The following is a 24,376-nucleotide window of genomic DNA, read 5'->3' on the forward strand; positions in this document are numbered from 1 at the left end:
ATAGGACTGGTTAGTGATTCATACCTTCTATAATGGTCTCTTGTACAACACAAGGTTAACAATAGACGCCGCAGCAGGTGGTGCACTTATGGATAAACCTTATGCCGATGCTTATCAACTTATCAAAAGCATGGCCCAAAACCATTATCAGTGGGGGAGCGACCGAGCAATGGTAGAGAAACCTCAAACGAAAAGTGGCATGTACGAGATAAGTAGCCTTGATCATGTTAATGCAAAAGTGGAAGCCCTTGCCCAGAAAATTGAAAGTTTGAATGTATCACCTCCAACCACCGTGGTTGCCGTAACTCAGAATTGTGAAGTCTGTGGAATCCAAGGTCACACTCCTGCAGATTGTCAACTCCTAACAGGAATCCAAGCAGAACAAGTGAATTATGCTCAAGGAAATCCCTACTCGCACACCTATAACTCAAACTGGAAGAATCATCCTAATTTTTCATATAAGAGTAATAATGCTTTATACGCACCAGGACAAGCTCCAAATCAAGCCCCAGCTATACCTCCTGGATATCAAAAGCCGACCCCATCTACACCTAACAATAATGTTCCTAGGAAATCCAACTTGGAAATAATGATGGAGAACTTCATAGCTTCTCAACAGCAAACCAATAAAGATTTCTTAAACCAGAATATACACACTAGCGAACAAATCAAACAACTAGCAAGTAAAGTAGATGCCTTGGCTACCCATAACAAAATGCTGGAAACACAAATATCACAAGTAGCTCAACAACAAGCGCCTACTGCTGCCCCAACTGGTACATTTCCTGGACAGCCCCAACCTAACCCGAAAAGCCACGCTCATGCAATCATACTAAGAAGTGGAACGGAAGTGGAAGGACCAGTAGATCCAAGAACTGAAAACCAAAACTCTAAAAAGTCAACTGAGGAAGAAAGTAAACCCAAGGAAAAGGAAGAGAGTAATAAGGAAACCGTAGAAAAGAAAGAACCTTATGTACCTCCACCACCTTATAAACCACTTATCCCTTACCCTCAAAGGCTTATTAAAACCAAAGATGCGGGCCAATTTAAAAAATTTGTTGACCTACTGAAACAATTAAACGTCACAATTTCGTTTACAGAAGCTATTACGCAGATGCCCTCATATGCTAAGTTCTTAAAAGAAATTCTTTCTAATAAAAGGAAACTTGAAGATAGCGAAACTGTTACACTCACTGCTGAATGTAGCGCTATAATCCAGAATATGCCTCCTAAACTTAAAGATCCAGGTAGTTTCTCTATACCCTGTCACATAGGAAAATTTGTCATAGATAAAGCCTTATGCGATTTAGGAGCCGATATTAGTGTTATGCCTTTATCCATATGCAAGAAACTTGAAATGGGAGAATTAAGACCAACTAAAATGTTTGTGCAACTAGCAGATCGTTCTGTTAGATATCCTGTAGGAATTCTTGAAAACGTTCTCGTGCGCATAGGTCAATTCTACATCCCAACTGATTTTATAATTATGGACATTAGAGAAGATGAAGTTACACCCATTATATTGGGAAGACCATTCTTAGCAACTGTCGGTGCGATTATAGACGTAAAACGAGGACGACTCACTTTCGAAGTAGGAGAAGAGAAAATTGAGTTCATTCTTTCCCAATTTTTGAAAGCACCTGCAATAGAAGATACATGTTACTTCATGGATATCATCGATGAATGCATAAAAGAAACAGAGTTAGAAAATGACAAATTGTCTGACTATCTTGTAGAAGACAAACTTAACCAATGTTTAGCAATAACATCGGATCCTACGCAATGCCTTAAGAAACCAACCCTAGACCTGAAAATACTTCCCAAAAATCTGAGATATGAATTCCTGGACTTAGAACTTGAACAACCAGTGATAGTTAATGCAGACCTAGGAAAGCTCGAAACCGAAAAACTCCTACATATCTTAAGAAAATATCCAACCGCACTAGGGTACAACATCACCGATCTTAAGGGAATAAGTCCTTCTATTTGTATGCACCGCATCATGCTAGAAGAAGACTGTAAAACTTCCAGGGAACATCAGAGGAGACTAAACCCGATCCTGAGTGAGGTAGTGAAGAAGGAAGTAACCAAGTTATTAGAGGCAGGTATCATATATCCTATATCTGATAGCAAATGGGTTAGTCCTGTACACGTAGTACCAAAGAAAGGAGGTATAACAGTTATCGAAAATGAAAAAGGAGAAACTATAACCAAACGAATCGAATCGGGATGGAGAATGTGCATTGACTATAGGAAATTAAACAAAGCAACCCGAAAAGATCATTTCCCTTTACCATTCATTGACCAGAGGTTAGAACGATTAGCAAAACATTCTCATTTCTGCTATCTAGACGGTTACTCAGGCTTCTTTCAAATACCAATTCATCCTGATGACCAAGAAAAGACAACATTCACGTGTCCTTTTGGCACTTTCGCTTATAGACGAATGTCGTTTGGCTTGTGCAATGCTCCCGCAACCTTCCAAAGGTGCATGATGGCAATATTCGCCGATTTTCTCGAAAATATCATGGAAGTATTTATGGATGACTTTTCCGTATGCGGACAAAGCTTTGAAGAATGTCTTGAAAACCTAGAAAGAGTTCTAGAACGATGTGTAAAAGTAAACCTAGTACTTAATTGGGAAAAATGTCACTTTATGGTACAAGAAGGAATTGTTTTAGGACACATTATCTCAAATAGAGGAATTGAAGTAGACAAAGCCAAAATAGAGGTAATCGAAAACCTTCAACCTCCGAAAACTGTGAGAGAAGTACGAAGCTTCTTAAGACATGCCGGTTTTTATCGACGATTCATTAAAGACTTCTCTAAAATAACTAAACCTTTGACCGGACTATTGATGAAGGATGCTGAATTCATCTTTGACAATAAATGTTTAGAAGCATTCCAAACGCTTAAACAAGCATTGATCTCCGCACCCATAATGCAGACACCAGATTGGAATGAACCATTCGAAATAATGTGTGATGCCGATGATTACGCCGTGGGCGCTGTTTTAGGACAACGAAAGGATAAAAAGCTTCACGTCATATATTACGCAAGTAGAACTCTAGATGAAGCACAAATGAATTACGCCACAACCGAGAAAGAACTCTTAGCAGTGGTGTTTGCACTAGATAAGTTTCGTTCTTACTTGGTCAGAGCTAAAATAATCGTTTACACCGACCACGCTGCTATCAAGTACCTCTTAACAAAAAAGGATGCTAAACCTAGACTCCTAAGGTGGATCCTGTTGCTACAAGAGTTCGATCTGGAAATCAAAGATAAAAAAGGAACTGAAAACGTAGTAGCAGATCACCTCTCTAGACTTGAAAACCTGGAACCGGAAACAACATCGATCAACGATGGTTTCTCGTACGATAAACTTATAGCTACTTTGGAAGAAAATAAAGCTGATAAACAGGTAGAAACCACCTTAGCTATATGTGTTACACCATGGTACGCTGATCTCGTCAATTATTTAGCTGCCGGAATAGTTCCACCTACTTTATCCTACCAGCAAAAGAAACGATTCTTCTATGACATAAAACACTATTACTGGGATGACCCTTTACTTTTCAAAAGAGGCCCCAATGGTATTTTCCGTCGGTGTATACCTGAAGAAGAGGTAGAAAATATAATCCAACACTGTCACTCCACTCCTTATGGTGGACATGCAAGTACATCCAAGACCTGCTCCAAAATCCTACAAGTCGGTCTTTATTGGCCAAACATATGGAAGGATGTGCATGCGGCTATCAAGAAATGTGATAGATGTCAACGTACAGGAAACATATCTAGACGTGACGAGATGCCACAAAAGGGAATTTTGGAAGTAGAAATTTTCGACGTGTGGGGGATAGATTTCATGGGACCTTTTCCACCTTCTTTCGGTAACAAGTACATACTCGTAGCGGTTGACTACGTATCAAAATGGATTGAAGCTATAGCTTCTCCAACAAACGACACACGAGTAGTAACTAGACTCTTTAAGAATATAATATTTCCAAGATTTGGTGTCCCAAGAATAGTAGTCAGTGATGGTGGATCGCATTTCATATCCAAGATACTCGAAAAACTACTGTTTAAGTATGGCGTAAGGCATAGAGTAGCAACACCTTACCACCCTCAAACCAGTGGGCAAGTGGAAGTGTCTAACAGAGAAATTAAACGAATATTAGAAAAAACAGTCGCCACCTCAAGGAAAGACTGGTCATTGAAACTACCAGAAGCTTTATGGGCGTATCGAACCGCTTACAAAACTCCCATAGGGACAACCCCATTTAAGCTCATTTATGGAAAATCCTGCCACCTCCCGGTAGAATTAGAACATAAGGCCTACTGGGCTATTAAAAATCTAAATTTAAACTATAAGGCCGCCAGTGAAAAGCGAATCCTTGATATAAACGAATTAGAGGAACTCAGACGAGACGCTTACGAAAATGCCAGAATCTACAAAGAAAGAACAAAACAATGGCATGACAAGCGCATATCAAGGAAAATCTTCAAACAAGGCGATACAGTTCTGTTATTCAACTCTAGGCTAAAGTTATTCCCGGGAAAACTACGATCTAGATGGTCAGGTCCTTTCCAAGTCACCAATGTTTTTCCCAGTGGAGCGGTGGAAATTAAAGGAAAATCCATTGAACCGTTTATCGTAAACGGGCAGCGTCTAAAACATTATCATCATACAGAGAACCTTGAAGATTCACAAGTCCTGCACTTAGACGTAGTGCCCCAAAATTTTATAGATTGATATTTGATAGTGTTTACGTCGAGCTTGCGACATTAAACAAAGCGCTTAGTGGGAGACAACCCACAAATTTTCTTTATCTTTATTTTTATTTCTTCTTTAATTATTCTTTTAAATTTTATTTAGTATTCATTCTTAATTTATTTTAACTTATAAAATTTTTATTCTTTTCTTCTTTCGGCATTTGGCCAAATCCTGACTAAAACTCTCGTTTTTCTTTTCTCTAGCTAACACTAACCTGATGGGACAAATTGATCGTATGGGTATCAAATTCAGAGGGAAAGCTCAGAAACAAAAGTTTGAGGAACTAGCAGAGAGAGAGATGTTACCTAGTTTGTATGCTGATGATTGGGCAATGACTGCCCTTGGACTAAGAGAGAGTGTCTTGTATTTGCTGAGTCAAATAGGGTGGGAAACCACTCCTATCCGTAGACAATTCGTCACTTACCGGAGACTGACTCTAGAATTCCTTAGTTCTCTGATCTATCTACCCAGCCATGGAAAAGGAATAAGCAGAGGTTTCATCCAGTTCAGAATGTTCAACATGGAGTATCAATTTAACATCCAAGACTTTACCAACCTTTTAGGTTTCCCTACCTCTTTTGATACATTCACAGTGAGCCAAGAAGAACTTTTTGAATACAGAGAACTTGAACACTTTTGGGGAAGCTTGACTGGAAATGACGATCCCGAGGAACATGAGTTTCTTTCTGGAAACATACATAACCCGGCATTTCGTTATTTCCATAAGATCCTGGCCCACACCTTATTTGGGAAGAAGTCAAATAGTACCTCAGTTTCACGTGATGAACTCTTCATCATATTTTGTGCTTCCCAGAACCGTCCAGTAAACGGTGCCACTTTTATGTTGGCAATTTTTGACCACCTTATCCAAGATGAACGAGCACCAATTCAAATAGGCGGCTTGATAACCATGATTGGTAATGCTATCGGACTACGTCAACCTATGCTTGACTTAAGCCCTTTCTGTGGCATTGCGACTATGCGTATACCCTTCCTCTTCAACACTATGTTTATAGCAAACCTAGGATCTGAAGAGTTTGAGCTTATAATTAACAACCAAGTTCTTTGCCTATTCACCTTGCCTAGTCCGAGGACTAGTGTTCATAACCGCAATAACTGGCTCTACAACCTGAACGGAATACCCTCTCCTGCTAGATCTACTGAATCCATCCAGGACTATGAGATTTGTGACGACCAGATCCCTTATGCTGAATCTGACCCTCAGACACCATCTGGTTATTATGATATTGATCCTCCTCCTCAACCTGTCCCGACCGAAGAATCGGCAATACCCGATCTTAGACATCATATGTCCGGAGCTAATTATAACACCACCATTCAGGCTTTGATGTCAGAACAGGACGCCCTGAGAGAAGAGTTAGCTAACATGGGACAAGAATTTCTGGGATACATGAACAGTATGACAAATCAGTTCCACGAGTTGCTAAACCGTGTTAACTCCTTCGCTCCTCCGGCCAGAGATTATGCAGATGGATAGAAGTTGTTTTTCTTAGTTACTTAGTTTTAGTTTAGGTTATTCATTAATTTTGTTTCAAATTATTTTAGTATTTGTTTTTCTTTCGCATGTTTGCTTTTGTCTTCCAACGTTACATTATGATTATTTTATGAAGCTATTGATTTATTTTACTTTATTATAACTTATGCAAATATCTATCAATAATGCTCTCTACTGTTGCTACCTACATGACTTATTAAAGATATATATATATGTTATGAAAGTAGAATAGCATGCAAGGAAATTTAAAAAGTATCACAATAGCAAAATAAAATAAACATATGCATAACAAAATAACAACAATAAAGTATAATGATAAAAACAAGGTACGTGGCAAAAATGACTGTGTGACGAGCGTCACACAATCCATTACGGTCGTCACACCAAGTGCCTGTGACGCCCGTAACACCCCTGTCACGAGCGTGACACCTACAGGCTATGTGAACGTTACTAACCGTTGGAGAGACGACCGTTACACCACCCATTTTTTTTACCTTCCCCATTTATTCACATTTACCCACATTTATTTACTTTTCAACCACTCCCTTTCCAACTTCCAAATTTTTTTCCTATAAATACCCACCATACCTTTCTTCATACACCACAAACCATTCTATAAAATCAATTTCATTTCCCTTCTCTACCTATTACCTCTTTCAAACCACTTATCGGTATGGCGGGAAACCAAGATTTCAGAAATATCATCTTCCGATCCGAAGATGAAAATTATCAAAGGGAGCAGTTTGAGCGTTTCCAACAGCGAGGCGTCCAATCCACCAGGTATCCTGATTTACATTGTTTACAAGAATTAGGATTACTTCAAGGTATAGAATGGATGCTCCGCCTTGCTGATTTAACCTTTCTTTGCACTCATAATCAACCTACCTACCCCGCTCTCACCTTAGAATTTTTAAGTTCTTATTCGTACAACACTCCTACCGGTGAAGACGAGTACTTAACCGGTACCGCAACCTTCCGCATGTTCAACATCGAGTACTCCCTATCCCAAAACCAATTGAGCACCATGCTACAATTCCCTGCAGACGGTCAAGTCCACCCTAGGATACCTCCGAACTCCCAGTGGCATATAAACGCCTTCGACCTCTTTAGAAAAATTTCCGGTGTGGAAACCAACAACTGGGATGTATTACTTGCTTCGCATATACATAACCCAACCATCCGGTACTTCATCCGCATCCTGCAAAACACTATTTTTGGTCGACCGAACAACAGCAAAGTCAACGCCAAGGAATTATTTTTCCTCCACTGCGTCTTTGCAGCAGATACACAGGTAAACGCTGCCTCCTTCCTATTTTATCATATCCGCACCCTATGTGCTAGAGGCCGTCAACCTTTTGTAATTGGTGGATTAATCACCACCATAGCACTTGGCTTAAATCTTGGGGATCGACTTCAGAATTTACAATCTCTCCCACCCCTATTGATGGATATAAGCTACTATCGGTCCAGCCGCCTAATCAAAAACAGGGTAGGCGGAGGGTATTACCTTATGGTGAACAACCAGGAAGTCCCAAGTGTTGTTTTACCCAACATTGCCCTAACAGATGTCACCAATCCCAACCGTCACATCTATGATCTGAATGCTCCCGAAGCTACCGAACCTACACAAGCAAACCCGCCTTCAGACGAGTTTGCAGAAATGGAGCAAGGTGATCAGGTTCCTGCCCAACAATCAGTCCCGCTCAACCCTTCCGATAATGCAGCTGGTCCATCCTCACGACGTCGTCGACGAAGAAGGCCAGCAACCAACGACGACATCATGGATGCTATCGATGGTATGCAAGTGCAGAATCTTGAAGTGATGCAGATGATGCGCCAGATACAACAACAACAGGAAGCGAGGAATGCAATAACCGATCAGCGGTTCACTGAGTTGCTCAGCAGGTTTGACGACTTAGAAGTACGTCAACGATCACCAGGTCCAAGAACCAGAGGCGGCAGGCAGCATTGATTTTAGTTTCCTTTTCTTTTTTTTCTTTTGTTTTCTTTGAAACATTGGGGATAATGTTTCATTTAAGTGTGGGGGAGAAAAACCTTGTTCTTTAAATCTTCCCTTTTCAAGTATGTTATTTTCCCTTTCATTGTTATTTCCTTTCCTTATTATATAAATAAATATATATATATATATATATATATATATATATATATATATATATATATATATATATATATATATATATATATATATATATATATATATATATATATATATATATATATAGTTATTATAATATATATTTATTTTAAGTTAAGTCCCTAGTGTGAGAAATTTCCATTATCTATTCCCCTCAATTTTCTTGAGTCATAACAAAAATTTAACACAATCAATAAATATAAAGGTTGCTTATTTTATCAAACTTGAGTGAAATCAAGACAAAATTATTACCATACCAACGCTCTAAACAAACCTCAACATGTTAGATCAGAAAAGTACCTGTTATACAAGTCCCTGGACTTTTAACTTTATAGTAACCCCGAGTAGTTTATACAAGAAGTCAGCACCATCTTAATAGCAAACTGCGTGCAGGGCCGATGAATATAGGTGAATGATTCCCCAAAAAAAAAATATATATATACATATATATATATATATTATATATATATATATATATATATATATATATATATATATATATATATATATATATATTATATATATTATATATATATATATATATGTATGTATGTATGTATGTATGTATGTATGTATGTATGTATATATATATATATATATATATATATATGTATGTATGTATGTATGTATGTATGTATGTATGTATGTATGTATGTATGTATGTATGTATGTATGTATGTATGTATGTATGTATGTATGTATGTATGTATGTATGTATGTATGTATGTATATATATATATATATATATATATATATATATATATATATATATATATATATATATATATATATATATATATATATATATATATATATATATATATATATATATATATATATATATATATATATATATATATATATATATATATATATATATATATATATATATATCAGGAAATGCACTAACTAAGTTAGGTGATCCTTTCCAGATCATTTAATCTAAAGGTTGCAGATCATACAAAAACATAATACGAAAGATCCATTATGAGTTGGTTCAGCAGGTATCTGGTGCTGAACTTGGTAGGGCGGACTACGGTTCGATCCCCCGCAATTTGCAATGGACCGAGAAACGAAGTTATCCGACTAATGTACCAGAGCTTCAAGCTAAAAAGGGGATCAGAATCACTAACCGGTCACTCCACTATGTGCGCGAAACGATAAAGGGCTTAATATGATTTCGCTAGAATGAAAACGAGTGAAATAAGAGTAAAGGAACTAGGATAGTTATAATAGCATAACTCGAATTGGTTTGCATGAGGTAAGGTTACCGGATGCTGTAACGGTAGTTCTTGATGTCAAGATTAAACTCAAGTTATTTCTAAACAAGATTTACTTGCAACCTAGTACGAATTGATGTGTGTTTTGAAATTTCATCTGGCTAGATTTTTAAACGATTTCTATACTTTATTTTGCTTGAGGACAAGCAAAGGTCTAAGTATGGGGGAGTTTGATAACATGAAATAATATCACATTTCTGGACTCGATTTAATTGAATTATATTATTATTTGTTTCGATTTATTTCATTTTATTCGATATTACTTGGTATTTTTCCTTTTATTTGTCTCAGGTAATTTATTTGAAGCATAAGTGAAAAAGGAAGAAAAGGAGGTGCAAAAAGGAATGAAGAGAAGCAAAATCCACAAAAGCCCAGCCCACAATCAAAAGCCAGGAGCGTTGCGCCTGTGACGAGCGCCACACATGGTGTGACGAGCGTCACGCCCTGCTGCCTTGTGTTACGAGCGTAACACATGGTGTGACGGACGTCACACCATTCTCCTATATTTTTGGCTTCAGAAACGCAACAGAGGCACGTTGATGCCTATTCTTCCGCTTGACTCCGGAAACGTGAAGACCAATTACGCAAGGCACTTTTGAAAAAGGTTAAACACGTGGATTAGTATAAATAGGACCAATTATGGAACCCTAAAAAGTTCAGAATTTTTCCCAGTTTTTGGCATAGCTTTATTTTTATTACTTTCTATTTTTTTCAGCATTCTACCTTCATTTTGCAATTTTTATTTTCTTTTCCAGTCAATCTTTCAGCACTTAATTAATTTTTCACACAATAGTTTCTACACCAGAAACTATTGTGTATCTTTTGTTGGGTCTAACCTTACGTTAGATCCTAGATTTTTATTCCTTCACCTTTTATTTTCTTGTCCGATTGAAGAATTCAAGAACAAATCCAACCGGTCTGTGGTGGAGTGTTCAAGATTTGTCATTAACTATTCAGGTTCTTTAATTATTGTTTGAATTTATATATGCCCTGCATTATTGTTTATTTATATTGTTTGCCTGAGATGGATTTATTTAATCATGATGATTGTTTAGATCTGTTTAGCATGTCCGGCTAATTTGTTTAGGTATCGGTATGTAAAGTAAGCGGAATGAAGGAATCAAAACTAAGTTGGTTTAATTACGTTTAAAAATAAATTCACTCTTTTTATGGTCTCAATTTACAGGTTTAATACCAAGGTTTTTGTACGAGAGTAAAAGACTAAAGAAGTTAAAATCAATAGAACGAAAGTTTGAGTTTTTAACTGGACAGTGTAAATTGAACATTAATTCTAGATCAGGGCGAAAGCAATTTTTAGAGTTAATCAAATTCTAATCTTTTCCAAAAAGTATTTTTAAAAGTTAAATGTGAGGACGAGAGTTAAGCATTTCAATTTAATTATATAATGTAAGTCAACAGAGCGAGAGTTTGAGACGAGGGTGTTTAAACGATTAGTATTTTCTTAAAAAGAGTTTCTATAGATTCTATTATTTTCAAAAAGTGATTTTGGACTTAACTAATAAGTGACAGCTACGTTAATTTAAAGTCATGGTCTATTCAACAGAGCGAGAGTTTGAGAGAAGACTTTTAATCAATGGTGTCCACTGAAAAGATTTATTTTAAAACCAAGAAACCAACGAAGACTTGATTCCCTAATTACGACGAACTACATACCGATATCCGCTTAATTGATATTTAACCTAGATCTTATTTTAGTTTTAACTTTTCCCCCAAACAATCAAAGTATCATCCGCCTTAGCTTTGCGAAGTAACCTTAGAAAACGGTATATCGATTCATAAGTCTCTGTGGGATCGATATCTTTTAAAACTACGCGATAGAACTGTGCACTTGCAGTTAGTATCCCAATCGACTCATAAAGTCGCGATCAAGTGTACCGTCACACTTGAGGACGTGTACATGTTGTTGGATCTCCGTATAGATGGAAAGACAGTGAATGATCGAGTTAACCAAGACAACAATATCTACAATGAATTATTGAGTGCCCCTTTGTTAGACGGCGAAACTGAGGGAAACACATCTGGTCAAGCAAGGGGGCAAGGTATAAATTTAAAATACCTAAAACAATATTATGCCAGTATAGTATTGTCCGACGATTCAACCGGGTATGAGAAAATAATAAAAGTTCGGTGTTATATTATGATTTTATTTGGTAATTTTTTGTTTCCAGATAGTACAGGTGATTATGTAAATATAATGTATTTACCTTTATTACGCAACATTAATAGGGTAAACACTTATAGTTGGGGTTCAGTTGTGTTGGCCCATCTATATAGTGCAATGTGTAGAACTGCAAAAACGAATACCTGTACTTTTTTTTCATGTGCGTATTTGCTTCAAGCTTGGGGGTGGTCAAAAATGTCGTCGCTCGCCCCGATAAATGAGCGCCCATTCGTGTTCCCGTTTGCAATCAAGTAAGTCTAACACTTTACCATTCACCATTTAGTTAATTATATTTATTATTATAATTAACAGTAAATAATATTTTTCACTTCTTTTTTTATCTTAGGTGGTCAGTAAGGGGAATGAACTACAACCGGTGCCCGAAACACGCTATTGTGGTCTATCGAAATCTATTGGACCACATTGGACATGACGATGTAATAATCCTACCCAACTATATTTTAATTTAAAAATACTTCTCAAATTATTTTCCATTTAATCGTTTCGTATTGTTTTACAGTTTGTTTGGAGGCCATATCTGGGTCTGGATCATGATGTGAATTATGATGATGATGCAGTTTGGACAACGAAGACACCGATTATCCGATTCACTATGGTGGAAATGCACCAGAGTGACCGGGTCAAACTGCAGTTCGGAATGCTACAACAGATTCCAAAATCTCCTACATGTTTGGGGAATTGGCATCAAAAAAAGGTTGATGCACAGTGGGATTATTCTGACTGGAGAGACTTTGCAAAAGACATGTGTCGTCAATGGAGGAATCAACGACAACACATCTTGAACGAACCAGTCATCCAAGGTGTAAGACCTACTCAACAATATATGGCATGGTTTAGGTCGGTAACAACTCAGCAATTTGTATCTGAGTCGTGGTATTTGATGGATCCACCCCAACTTGCTTCGTCATCGTATGCCCCACAACAATTCACCACCTAACACCAATGTGAACCCACCCAAACCCAACAACCAACCACATAACATCAACCGACCACATACACACAACAACCAAACACCCAACATCGCAACTCGTTCATGCCAACCACCCAACAACCAACCATCCAACGTCGCACCCCATTCATACCACCCACCCAAACACAAAACCAAGAATCAAACCCCGCAACCACAACTGTCTACAACCCAGATAATTCATATGGGTCACTTCATCGTATCCCCACCCCAATGAACACTCAACCATTGTTTAACTATAGTACGCCCCAAGAACCATTGCTTCGTTTCTAAAACGACTCAATGACCCAATTTGGGCAACTATGCCGTCCCCAATTCACCCAACCCCAACACCCTAACTACGATGACATGGGCACCGAACTCCATTACGGAAGCGTCGTTGGTCAGAGCCCCTCCGAATATTGGGAGCAAATGATGACACATCTGTCAAATACCGTTGGAACTTCCGCCGGACCTTCCAACCAACCATCGCTCGATCAGGTCAGCACCCAAAGACCACAAACACCTTAAGAAAATCGTGAGAGACATTGAAGACAAACTAACGCACCGGGATGTGGAACCGGGGGACGTTATAATCGGGTCGGTCATTAGTTTATTGTCAGTCCAATGTAACCAATTATTAATCTTCAATGAATTTATTAGTTTTCATTACTATTTCTTAATTATTAAATAATAAAAATTAAATATTAATAAATAAATAAAAAAAATTTAAAAAATTTAAAAAATATATAAAAAAAAATAGGAGGAGGTGTATGCTCAGATGAATTGGCGCATTCACCAACCAAGTGCACCTAGGTGCCACTAGCATTGGCGCCTCCTCATGAGGCCCAATGTAGGCTCACTAGCATTGAAGCCTCCTCATGAGGAGCCCAATGCATACACCAATAATATTGAATTATAAATTAATTTGGATATTTTTTTTGAATTACAGATTATTTTTGATATTTTTTTTGAAAAAATGGTTATTTTAAAAAAAAATCTAGAAATAATAACCATAAGAAAAAATAGAGCAATAATTGATGTATTTTTGTCTAAATTTAAAATTAAATACATAACTTTTGTTTACATTTAAAATGTACTACTAGTATTGTTGTTAATTAAAGCTTGTCATAATCATAATGAAATTGAGCACTTCCAGTATTTTTTTAAATGTCAACGTCACCGTGTCCGAAGTCATTTAATTTTCCCGCTGAATCCGCTTCCTACTCACAACCCCCAACTCCAACTCTCTCTCCCACTTCACATTAACACTTCTCTTTCTTAGACTCTCACACACACACACAAACACTTCAATTTTCATAATAATCACCCAAAAATAAAACTCAACTACATTCTCCTTTCTCTCTCATGTCCACCACAGCTCCACCACCATCCACCACCGTAACTACCACCGCCGGCGTAGGTCTCGGCTACGGCATCGCAATTGCCGTAAGCATCCTCGTCCTCATCTCAACCATCATGCTCGCTTCCTACATTTGCGTCCGCTTAAAATCCCAAGGCCGCCGCAACTCCTTCCATCTCAACCGCGAAAATGTAACTATAAATCAAAATTATATCAACGGCTCGGGGTTTCAGCCCGAGCCGTTTATCTTGGGCTTAGAAAAGCCTGTGATTGATTCCTACCCGAAGATGATACTTGGAGAGAGTCTCCGACTGCCGAAGCGTAATGAAGGACCGTGTTCGATCTGTTTGAATGATTATCTTCCGAAAGAAACTATAAGGTGCGTTCCGGATTGTCAGCATTGTTTTCATGCGGAATGTGTTGATGAGTGGCTTCGGGTGAGTGCCACGTGTCCGCTGTGCCGGAACTCGCCTGCTCCGTCGCCAGTGGCTACGCCGTTGTCGGAGCTTGTTCCTCTGGCTTTTCATGCCAGGTGATTCGTCATTTTGTAATTTTTTTAAGCCAGTTGATATTAATATAATTTTATATTTTTCACACAAGTTTTTGGGCAGTGTTTGACTGATTTAAAATTGATAATTTTTAAACTATAAAATGAGAAATAAATCTACCTTTTCTGAACAGTTTGAAATCAGGATTATTCCAATCAACACAAATAGATTTTGTTGTAGCTGAAGAACTGTTTAATAAAATTATTATTATTATTATTATTATTATTATTATTATTATTATTAAATATATATGAATTGATCTTGATAAAATATTTTGAGATTGAGAAAGTAAGACTTAACTCCTATGTGTTTGAAATTGAAATTGCACCTGAGGTTACTGTGATTATTCTATTTTAGTTGAACAAATATTTAGTTTAGTTTTCATTAGAAAATGTGGTTGTTCCATATTGAAATTAGAAATAAGTGAACATCGAATAAGCTGAAATGATTTGATTTGTACTTGTGAATGAGAGAGATTTCTTTAAGAAGTCCAATTCAACACTGAAATACGTAAATGAATGTTCTTTTTACTCTATGTTATGTTACCATGTGTTATAGATTGTCTTGCACGCTCTCAAATACTGTTCAGATGAAAGAATATTTAAAATGACGAGCATGTTAGATTTTATAGAATGTAGATGATTAGAGGGCTCGGTGTGATCTAGCACTTCGGATTGGGACCAACCGAATATATTCGACGGTGGACGATCCTCCAAGAATGAGAATGGGGTGCAGATTTCCCGATTGTAAGGGCTTTGAGTACTCAATGTTTTTGGCACCCACGTTCTTAGAATAGAGGAAGTTAAGTTGTACAGTGTGTTGGGTCCAGATTTTGTTAGGATCTACCGTTACTGCAATTGCAGACTGGTGGTATTGTGGATACTGTGTCACACATTCAATATTGCAGAGCCACATCAATGCGATCTGATAAACAGTATAAACTACTATAACAAGTTGCAACAATTGACCGTTAGAGTAAGTGTTTATAAAGTTCATTTTTTAATAAATGTATTTCTATAAATTTGATTTTAGTTGAGGATTATTAATGATCGTAAAACTAGGTGAATCAACAATATTTTCCATGTTATAATAAAATTTAGTCTAAAATAGAAGTTTCATTTTAACACTTGTATGTACTTTTTAAAAAAGGTTTATAAATGAGGTTGACTTATCACATGGGCTATACTTCAGATTTTCTGCAATTGGTTGGAGAAATTATAATGCAACATTGTAGATATTTAATGCAGCCATTGTGACATTTTAATATAACATCACAAATATGAAAAATAAAATAAAATAGGCTAATTGAAATTTTTCATGAATTAATAAAGTTTTGTGTAGAATACATAATAGAATTTTGGGCGAGTCAACGAAGATGCATCATGATTTTTTCGAGGATTGAATCAATATAAATATTAATTGGAGTTTTAAAAAAAATGTTGGTTGGAGTTCTTATTGGGCGATGGCTTGTCGCTCTCTTTTGTTCTGGCGTAATAAAGAGGAGCACATAGAGGACTCTGTTAAGCCCTATAATCCTAGCTTGTATGTGTCGTTTACGGTTGAAGGAATACTGTGAATCCTTGAATATGAATAATAGGGTAGTTGGGAGAACCAAGGAGGTTAGACCTATTAAATGGGTTCCACCTAGCTCAGGTATGGTGAAGCTTAATGTTGATGGTGCTTGCATTGAGGGTTGCTGGTTTGAGAGGTTTTGCCAAGAATGTGGGCATCTGTAGTAGTTACATGATCGAGTTATGGGGATTATTGGAATGATTGATGTTCGTTTTAGACCTGAGATTCAGGGGAGTAGAGGTTCATATAGATTCTTCTGAAATTGTTATGGATATCAATCAGGGGAGATCTAAAAGAAGTGAAAGTTTGAAGATGCTCAAGAAGATTGGGAGCTTGTTGAGTAGGTTTGATGAAGCCTTTGTGACGTTATTTACTGGTAAATTTGGTAAACAAAACAAGTTTATATTAATACTTAAGGGATCAAACACGAAAATCTCTCGAAACATATTTGTGTGAATTTAAACCTATGAGCATCATGTTATGATTGAAATCGAAACACATCGTGAAAATAACAATGAAATTTTGACAAGAATTGGAATGTAAAAGATTTTGAAATAAAGATAAACTAAAATCGAAATGCAAACTGAAGATAAAATGACAGGAATCGAAATGTAATTGATTGCAAAGAAAGGTTTGAATGTAAAAGTGTTTGAAATTTATAAATGTGGAACTTATACATACATTTTCTTCACTCATTTCTCAATTATGCAGATACTTTGAGCATGTAGAAATATGAGTACAATTGTGAACCCATATAACGTAAACATGAGTCCCCTTATATACTAATCTAAAAATAACTACCTACAAACGGTTGACTAAACAAATCTCAAGACGTTTAACTTCTATGCAGTTGTTATCTTCGACGAGCCTCCATGTGTCTTCGAGTAACCACTTGTTCTAATCCAATTCTCGCTCTTTCAATCAGGCCAAAGAACCAACTAGAACATTCGAAATATTCATTAAGTCCACAGGCTCTACCAATGCTCATCGACCTTCAGTGGCCTCAACCAAACTTGCCACATACATAACTTTCGACATGTTTAAATCACATTAACTCAGAACTTTGATTTAATACATCTGATTTTTAGCTTTCATCATGGCATACTTACTCTTACTTTCCATTTATAGTTAGGTCGAAAAATCCAAGGTAACAAATTACCCCCCCAAAATGCCATTTTTTAATTTGAATCAGAAAAAAGATACGTGGTGTTTTTTATCGTATTTTTTGACACTGCTTCCTCTTCGTCACTGACGTCATTGTCATCATTACCCATTTTACAATGCATTGTCATTTTCAATGAGATCTATTTCAGAATTTCATCATCACTCCTATTTTCTAGGGGGTCATGGATGTGCAGTCTGCTTTAACTGCCCCACTCACATCAATGCTTCACTTTGTAACACGCAAAATCGGTTTAACATCTCTAAGGGGATGCCATGTGTCCAACTTTAGGCATGCAACGAAAAGGCTATAAATACTCAGCTTTAACTTCTTTCTCTTCTTCTTCATTTCAACTATTCTCATAACTTTCTTATGTAGAGAGAAAAACTTTTCACTTTCTTCAAAAATGCTTCCACTTTCAGCAATGGCATCCACTAAGACATCATCTTCCAAGTTTGACACAAGAAAGAATCTGATGGCCTTTACAATCCCACCAGATGAGGATGAACAAGGAAGAGATTTCATCTCTGAACCTCCATTTTCAAAATAAAAAATCTCCAACTGGGCCAAACATGTACTCATCCCATTTTCTTTGTCCAACAAACTTTTTGCCTTCTTGGGGCCCTATTCGACTACCAAGTCACAGCTGGGAAAGTTAAGAAAACTTTCCTAGGTTTCCTGGTCACCATGCCTTCAGCGTTCGAAGAATTTTCCCTCGATTTATCCTTTATGGAAAAACCTACGCGTGTGTTTCGATCTGCCCCACCAGCTCCCAATAAGGAATACATTGCCTGGCTCGACAAAGTCCAACCCCAGAGGAAAAAACAATGGGAAGACCTAGGCATTTATGACATGGTAAATATATCTATAACTGACCCTAGGTATAACCCAACCATGTTATTAGCGTCAATCTTCTTCTAGGAAGGTTTGACCAACACTTTCGAGTTTCCTTGTGGCATGTTAACAGCAACCTTGTTTGATGTAGCAGCCATCACATGATTAAACCCCTTAGGTGACACCTTTATTCAAACCTTAGAAACCACTAGAGAATTCACCATCGAATGATTCAGTTTCAAAAACTTCATCCTCGACAATCATGACAAAGAAAACGTTCAAGTCTCCGATCTGTAGCACATATCCTTCTTGACCCTTTGGCTTTCTTATTACGTTTTCTGCTCTAGCTCCTTATAAGTGGCTAAGAAATTTGTACCTGTAAGACCCTAATTTGACCATAAGATCCCTCATGTTATCTCATCATTTGCATTGGCTTTGGGATCACACATTAGCATCTTCCTTACCCCTCATTCATTAGGTTTGCATTGGAAGAGATCACCAAGCACATTTTATTGTATCATACTTTGTTTTTCATTATCTACTAACCAAAATACCAAAAATATGTCTATGTATAGCTTTGGTTCTTTTGTAGGTAGTGTGTGCATCCACCAATGCCTCATCAAGCTCACAACTAGGGTTTAAGATCCTCAATACAAGGAGATCAATCAAGATATGGTTCACATTGGTTCTAGACATCATATATGGTCCCTCGTGATCTTTATTTATCATTTTGATCAAGAATTCAAGAAGAGTTTGAAGCTTGCTTGCCTTAGAAGCCCTAATTCATCTGGGTATCTTGTGTGACTTCCTCATCAAGTTTCTTCAACATTTGATAAAATACATCAATGTATACTTCATTGTATATCATATTATGCATATATGATCCTCCATGAGTCTAAAAGATCAAGAGAACTTCAAGTTTGCAAGATGGTTCATGGTGGTTGACCAGAGAAAGTCAACTGGTCAAAACTGAGGTTCCCTAGGCCCTATCTCCTACAATTTTTGTCATATGAAAATGATTCCAAGAGAAAAGTTACTACTTATGACATCCAAAACAACTTTCATATTGAGTTCAAGAGCAAGTTTTTCTTGGAAAGTCATTTTGTATGGTGAAAGATTATAGGTCATTTTGTATGTGCCCTAGTTAGGAGGTTAACTTCCAAGGACCATAACTTGCTCAATTTTTATGATATGAAGGACATACAAGTTTTATGATCAAATTCAAGATGTCTTATCCAACTTTTATTCTTTGATAAACGTCAAATTCAACTTGCAAGGGCATGTTCCAAGAGAAAACATTATAGGTCATTTTGGGTCATTACCATTGAACAAACAATTTTCCTCAACTTCTAAAATGCATAACTCCTTCATGACAAATCCAAATGAGTTAAAATTTGTGACCAAATTTAAGAGTTTTGAAATATATACAACTTTTATGAATGAACTTTTTCCATTTGAAACATATAGCAAAAGTTATTCAAGGTGGAAGAAGTGGACATTTGACTTGGTAGAAAATTTTCAATTATGTTTGATTTTCCAAACTTCCACCTCAAAATTAATCATGATCCAAGCTTCAAATTTAAAAGTGTTAAACATGAAAGTTGTGTTAGACTATGGCACGGATCTAGAAGGGGGGGTTGAATAGATCCCAGTTAAAATTTGAGTCGGCGCTACCAATTAAAAATTGGTTTTGAAAATTTGTTTTAAATGCGGAAGCGGCCGAGGAAAATATAGTCTAAAACGAACTGTTATTGGAAAACCGGATATGCGTCAAGCCTATGGATTAGTGATAATGTGGAATAAGAATCACTACACTAGTCACACAATCAATGATCTGTTTCACTTACTAGGATTCCTAGTTCCAATGATTCAAATACCAAATCAACCAGATACACACTTAAGATAATTTTGGTTTAGGCAAATTATCAAACACTTGGTGTGCAAAAACACTCCAAGTGATATTTGTGTTGAGTAAGTGATTCCAATTAATCTAGTACACTGTCCTATTGTACTTTGAATTCAAAAACAGAGTTTTAACCTCTTACTCAATTAATATCAATGTTTGATAAAAGTGCTTATACTAAAATCACTTAATTTTTAAGCTGAAAATCAATTATGCAGAAAATTAGAGAAGACAAGGATTTGATGAGGCAGTTCCCCCGTCGTCCTCGCTTCGGGGTACGTCTGCCCTTAATTCTAAAACTAGAATTGAGATGATTTAATAGATATCACCTGTTGAATTTAATCGTTTATACAAGGATTGCAAAGCAAATATACAACCGAACTCGCAAGCCGTTGAATGTTGCTTCCACTCCTTATTCCTTGATTCAAGATGAATCAAGCCCTTCGATTGTTGTTGATAGACCTCTGATTCCAGCCCCTTTGTTGAATAACCCTCAGTTCTTCAAACCCTCGGCCCGGCTGATCTCAACTACAACAATTCGAACCCGAAATCTTCCCTTCAATTTCACTGAATCCGCTACTAGATTGACAAAGACTTCCTCTTCTCAATCACCTTCGCTCAGCTGAAACTTGATGAAGAATTTCGTCCAAAAACCCCCAAACACAAACCAGTCTTGGAGGACAAAACCCCAACGGTTTTATTCAAGAAAAAACCTGTCGCAAGCTTCAACCCGAACCGAATTCCCAAATCACGGCTTCGAACCTTATCACCTTTAATCAATCATACAGCACTTCAAAAATGGTTGTGTGTAGTTGATGTGTTGTGAGATGTTGAAGATGAAGATGATGAATCTTGGACACCTATTTCACTTTTTCTTATTTCTTTGAACACTTGAAATCAATTTGACAAATGTTAGTTGATACAAGTAATTAAACTTCTATTTATAGTAACCAACTTACCAACAAAAAATAACAGCTTTTCAAACAGTGGAAAATATTCAGAAAACTGAGTTTGCGCATGAGCGGTCGACCATAGGTCGGCGTGCGCTGACCCGTGGGAAAATGAAAGTTTCATGTGCCGACCCTATGGTCGACTCAAGTCTTCCATGCGCTGACCCATGGCCAACTGCACTATGCCATGCGCCGACCGGTGGTCGACTCAAACCACCATGCGCTGACCAGTCACCAACTGGTCTATGTTATGCGCTGACCCGTGGCTCATGCGCTGACCCTTGCGGTCGACTCAAAACCTGCAAATCTGCAAAAATTCGTATTTTTGTGGTTTTCATGCATTTTGTCATGATCACATTTTATCCACATATGTTGTATGAAATATAGCAGTTTTAGATGAGCATAGAAAAGGATATGTTGCATTTGTTTTGTAGAAGTGGAATCGACAATGTCGATTCATCCATGGTGGTCATTTGTCATCATTGAAACCTATGATTGTATGTTGTATGACAATTTGCCTTTACATACTCCCCCTTTTTGATGATGACAACTTGTGTAAAGCCAATGAGACAAACACATGCAATATTTACACACATTATGCACACTCCCCCTTTCTTTTGTAATCTAAGGCTATCTGCAAAGCCGACTGTTAACTGTTGTGAATATTTTGGCAATATTTTGGCTGCTTGTACCTCTTCTCCCCCTTTGACAACATCAAAAAGAGAAAAGGAACGATAATCAACATAACAAAAAGTTCAACAGAAAATAACAATATCAGATAACAATATCACACCAAATATCATTATTGAACGATAATCATTAATTAAAAGAGGATAAACATTAAAATTGATTTTGCACAAACAAGCATAACAGACAAATGAATACAGTCAAACAACAAACAATTTCAGATGCATATGCAGTCCTATGTCCTAATGGTGTCGTCCTTGATGGTAACAGATATTCGGGTTTCTGTAGGGGTCAGCCAGAGACGGTATTTGTTCAGCAATGCCGCCTAGATACTTGATACCCCCGTCGACCGACCGTTCCTGGCGTTCAAACGTTTCCGAAAAAGCTGCATATCGTTCATTCAAGCTCGTAGAGAGGTTGTCGAGCCTCTCATTTTGTGCTTGAATTTGGCTGCTAATATAAGCATAGCGCTCATCCTGAGTTTGCACGAAGGATTGTTGAGCCAGCTGCATATTTCGCATCATATCCAACAGTTCAGAAGAGTTTGCGTGTTGTGGAGGAGACGGAGGAGATGCTCCATCACCATAGTGATACGGCTGGTAGAATTGGCGCTGTGTTGACCAGCCCGTATGTTGCCATTCACCCCAGCCACCCTGGTTGGAGGCATCTTCTTCAGTTGAATGTGAATGCTGAACCCAAGCGGAGTCTGTGTAGTCGTGAGCGTGAACTTGTGGAGGACTATCATCTCCACCATGTTGATCAAAGGCTTGTCCTGCTCCCTCTTCTCCATTTTCCTCTTCGTCTTCTTCTTCACTTTCATCACTTTCATCTTCCTCTTCAACAGTCGTAGGAACATACCCTCTTTGAACAAACTTGTAGGATCTCCGCTCATCACACCAAAAATATCCCATCATAGACAAAGTTTTTGTGCTGAACTCTTTGTCTGATGAAATGGAGGTATACGGGAAGGACGGATGATCAATGTCGGCTTCAGTAAGGACCTCTTGAATAATAGATCCGTAGGCAAGAGCCGTTCCGCGTCCGGAGTCACGTAGACTGAACATCCTACTGGCAATGTAGTAGGGCCAGTTGATTTTCCACTTATTTTTCAGAATGTATATGAGATGAACCTCAGCTTGTTCAACTTTGGATAGACCACCCTTCTTAGGTCTCAGGATGCGCGAGACAATCCACTGGAGAATCCGCTCTCCTGTTTTCAGCTTGCCGGCAGTGACAGTTCGTGGGAACGCATCACTGTTCACAATCTGATCAGGGTAGGGTCGTTTCAGCATGTCGTTCAACGCGCTTTTAAACTCATAACCATCTATTTGGTGAGAGTCAGTTACCTCAGCTAGATGATTTTCATCAGCATCCAATGACATATCAAAATATTTGTTCTAAACATTTGACTTAAACGATACCTTTCTCGTGCCGATCCTGGAGTGAAACTTGTGCCCACGAAATTTGTCATGAAGGCAGGCGTAGAACACTCGGACCAGGTCTTCGCTATATTTAACATTGCATTCCAGGAATTTGACAATGCCTTGATGTTGTAGCAGAGACATGATTTCTGTGAGGTGCATGCGTTCTGCGGTGAGTTTGTAGAAAGCATGTTGCCTCACAACTCCTCTTTTGCCAATATCTTTGTTGAAGGATTCGACGAGAGCCGGTGGAACTAGCGATACAGCGGAGATGGGTAGAGATGCGGCGGATGATTCCCGTGATCTCTTGCCGGTAGGTCTGCGGGATGTGGAAGCCATTTGAAATGATTTTTGAAGCTTTGTGTGTGGGTAGAGAGTGAAGCTTGGTGAAGGTTTTTGAGAATGATTTTGCAAGAGAGAGGTTTTCCCTTTTTTGTAGATGAGGATTTAGGGTTTTGGGAAGAGGAAAGACCAATAGACACTAGGCACTAGGTAGATGCAACTCACAAGGTAGTGGGAAGTTTGAAATGTAAATTGCACACTTAATGGGAGTTTTGAATGTAGATGCATGAGAAGTTTGAAGGTTTACTGCAGAGAAAAACTGAATTTTTGAGCGATGCGTCGACCATACCTCTGCATGCGTCGACGCATACTGTTTGGATTTTGAAAAAACAGAAAGATTTTTAAGCGTGCGTCGACCAGTGCCCTGTTACGGTCGACTCATACAGGCAAAATTTCCAGTTTTTTACTTTTCTGCACATACGCTCACGTTTTTGATGCATAATTACAATGCCACACAACAATAAACATCCAAAGAGATACGTCATACATATATATACAACATTATCATGTAGTACAACTATTTAACCATGAAAATTTAGAGAGAGAGAGAGGAACAATATCACCTCGATGCCGGAGTAACTTGATGAACAATAAACTTGTGCTTGCAACAACATCAACTTCTTAGAGGTACAAGATTATAGTCTTAGATGAAATAAGATAAAACCAGCAATTTATAATGCCCGTTCCGAAATATCGATAATACCAAGTTCTCGGCGAATA

At 37.6% G+C, this 24,376-nt stretch overlaps 1 protein-coding gene across 1 annotated transcript; it reads left to right on the forward strand.

Annotated features, from left to right (window-relative positions):
* The first annotated feature begins 14,120 nt into the window (after positions 1–14,120).
* Positions 14,121–14,842, forward strand: LOC127082919 (putative RING-H2 finger protein ATL69). The gene has a single exon (XM_051023144.1). It carries the CDS (start codon positions 14,243–14,245, stop codon positions 14,771–14,773), a length of 531 nt encoding a protein of 176 aa, XP_050879101.1. The 5' UTR covers positions 14,121–14,242; the 3' UTR covers positions 14,774–14,842.
* The last annotated feature ends 9,534 nt before the right edge of the window (positions 14,843–24,376 follow it).

Source organism: Lathyrus oleraceus, chromosome 5, assembly GCF_024323335.1.
Source record: "Lathyrus oleraceus cultivar Zhongwan6 chromosome 5, CAAS_Psat_ZW6_1.0, whole genome shotgun sequence".
Classification (NCBI taxonomy): Eukaryota; Viridiplantae; Streptophyta; class Magnoliopsida; order Fabales; family Fabaceae; genus Lathyrus; species Lathyrus oleraceus.

What these genes read in the sequence shown, in the direction of transcription:
- LOC127082919 (XM_051023144.1), top strand. Translation starts at nt 14,243, where the DNA reads ATGTCCACCACAGCTCCACCACCATCCACCACCGTAACTACCACCGCC.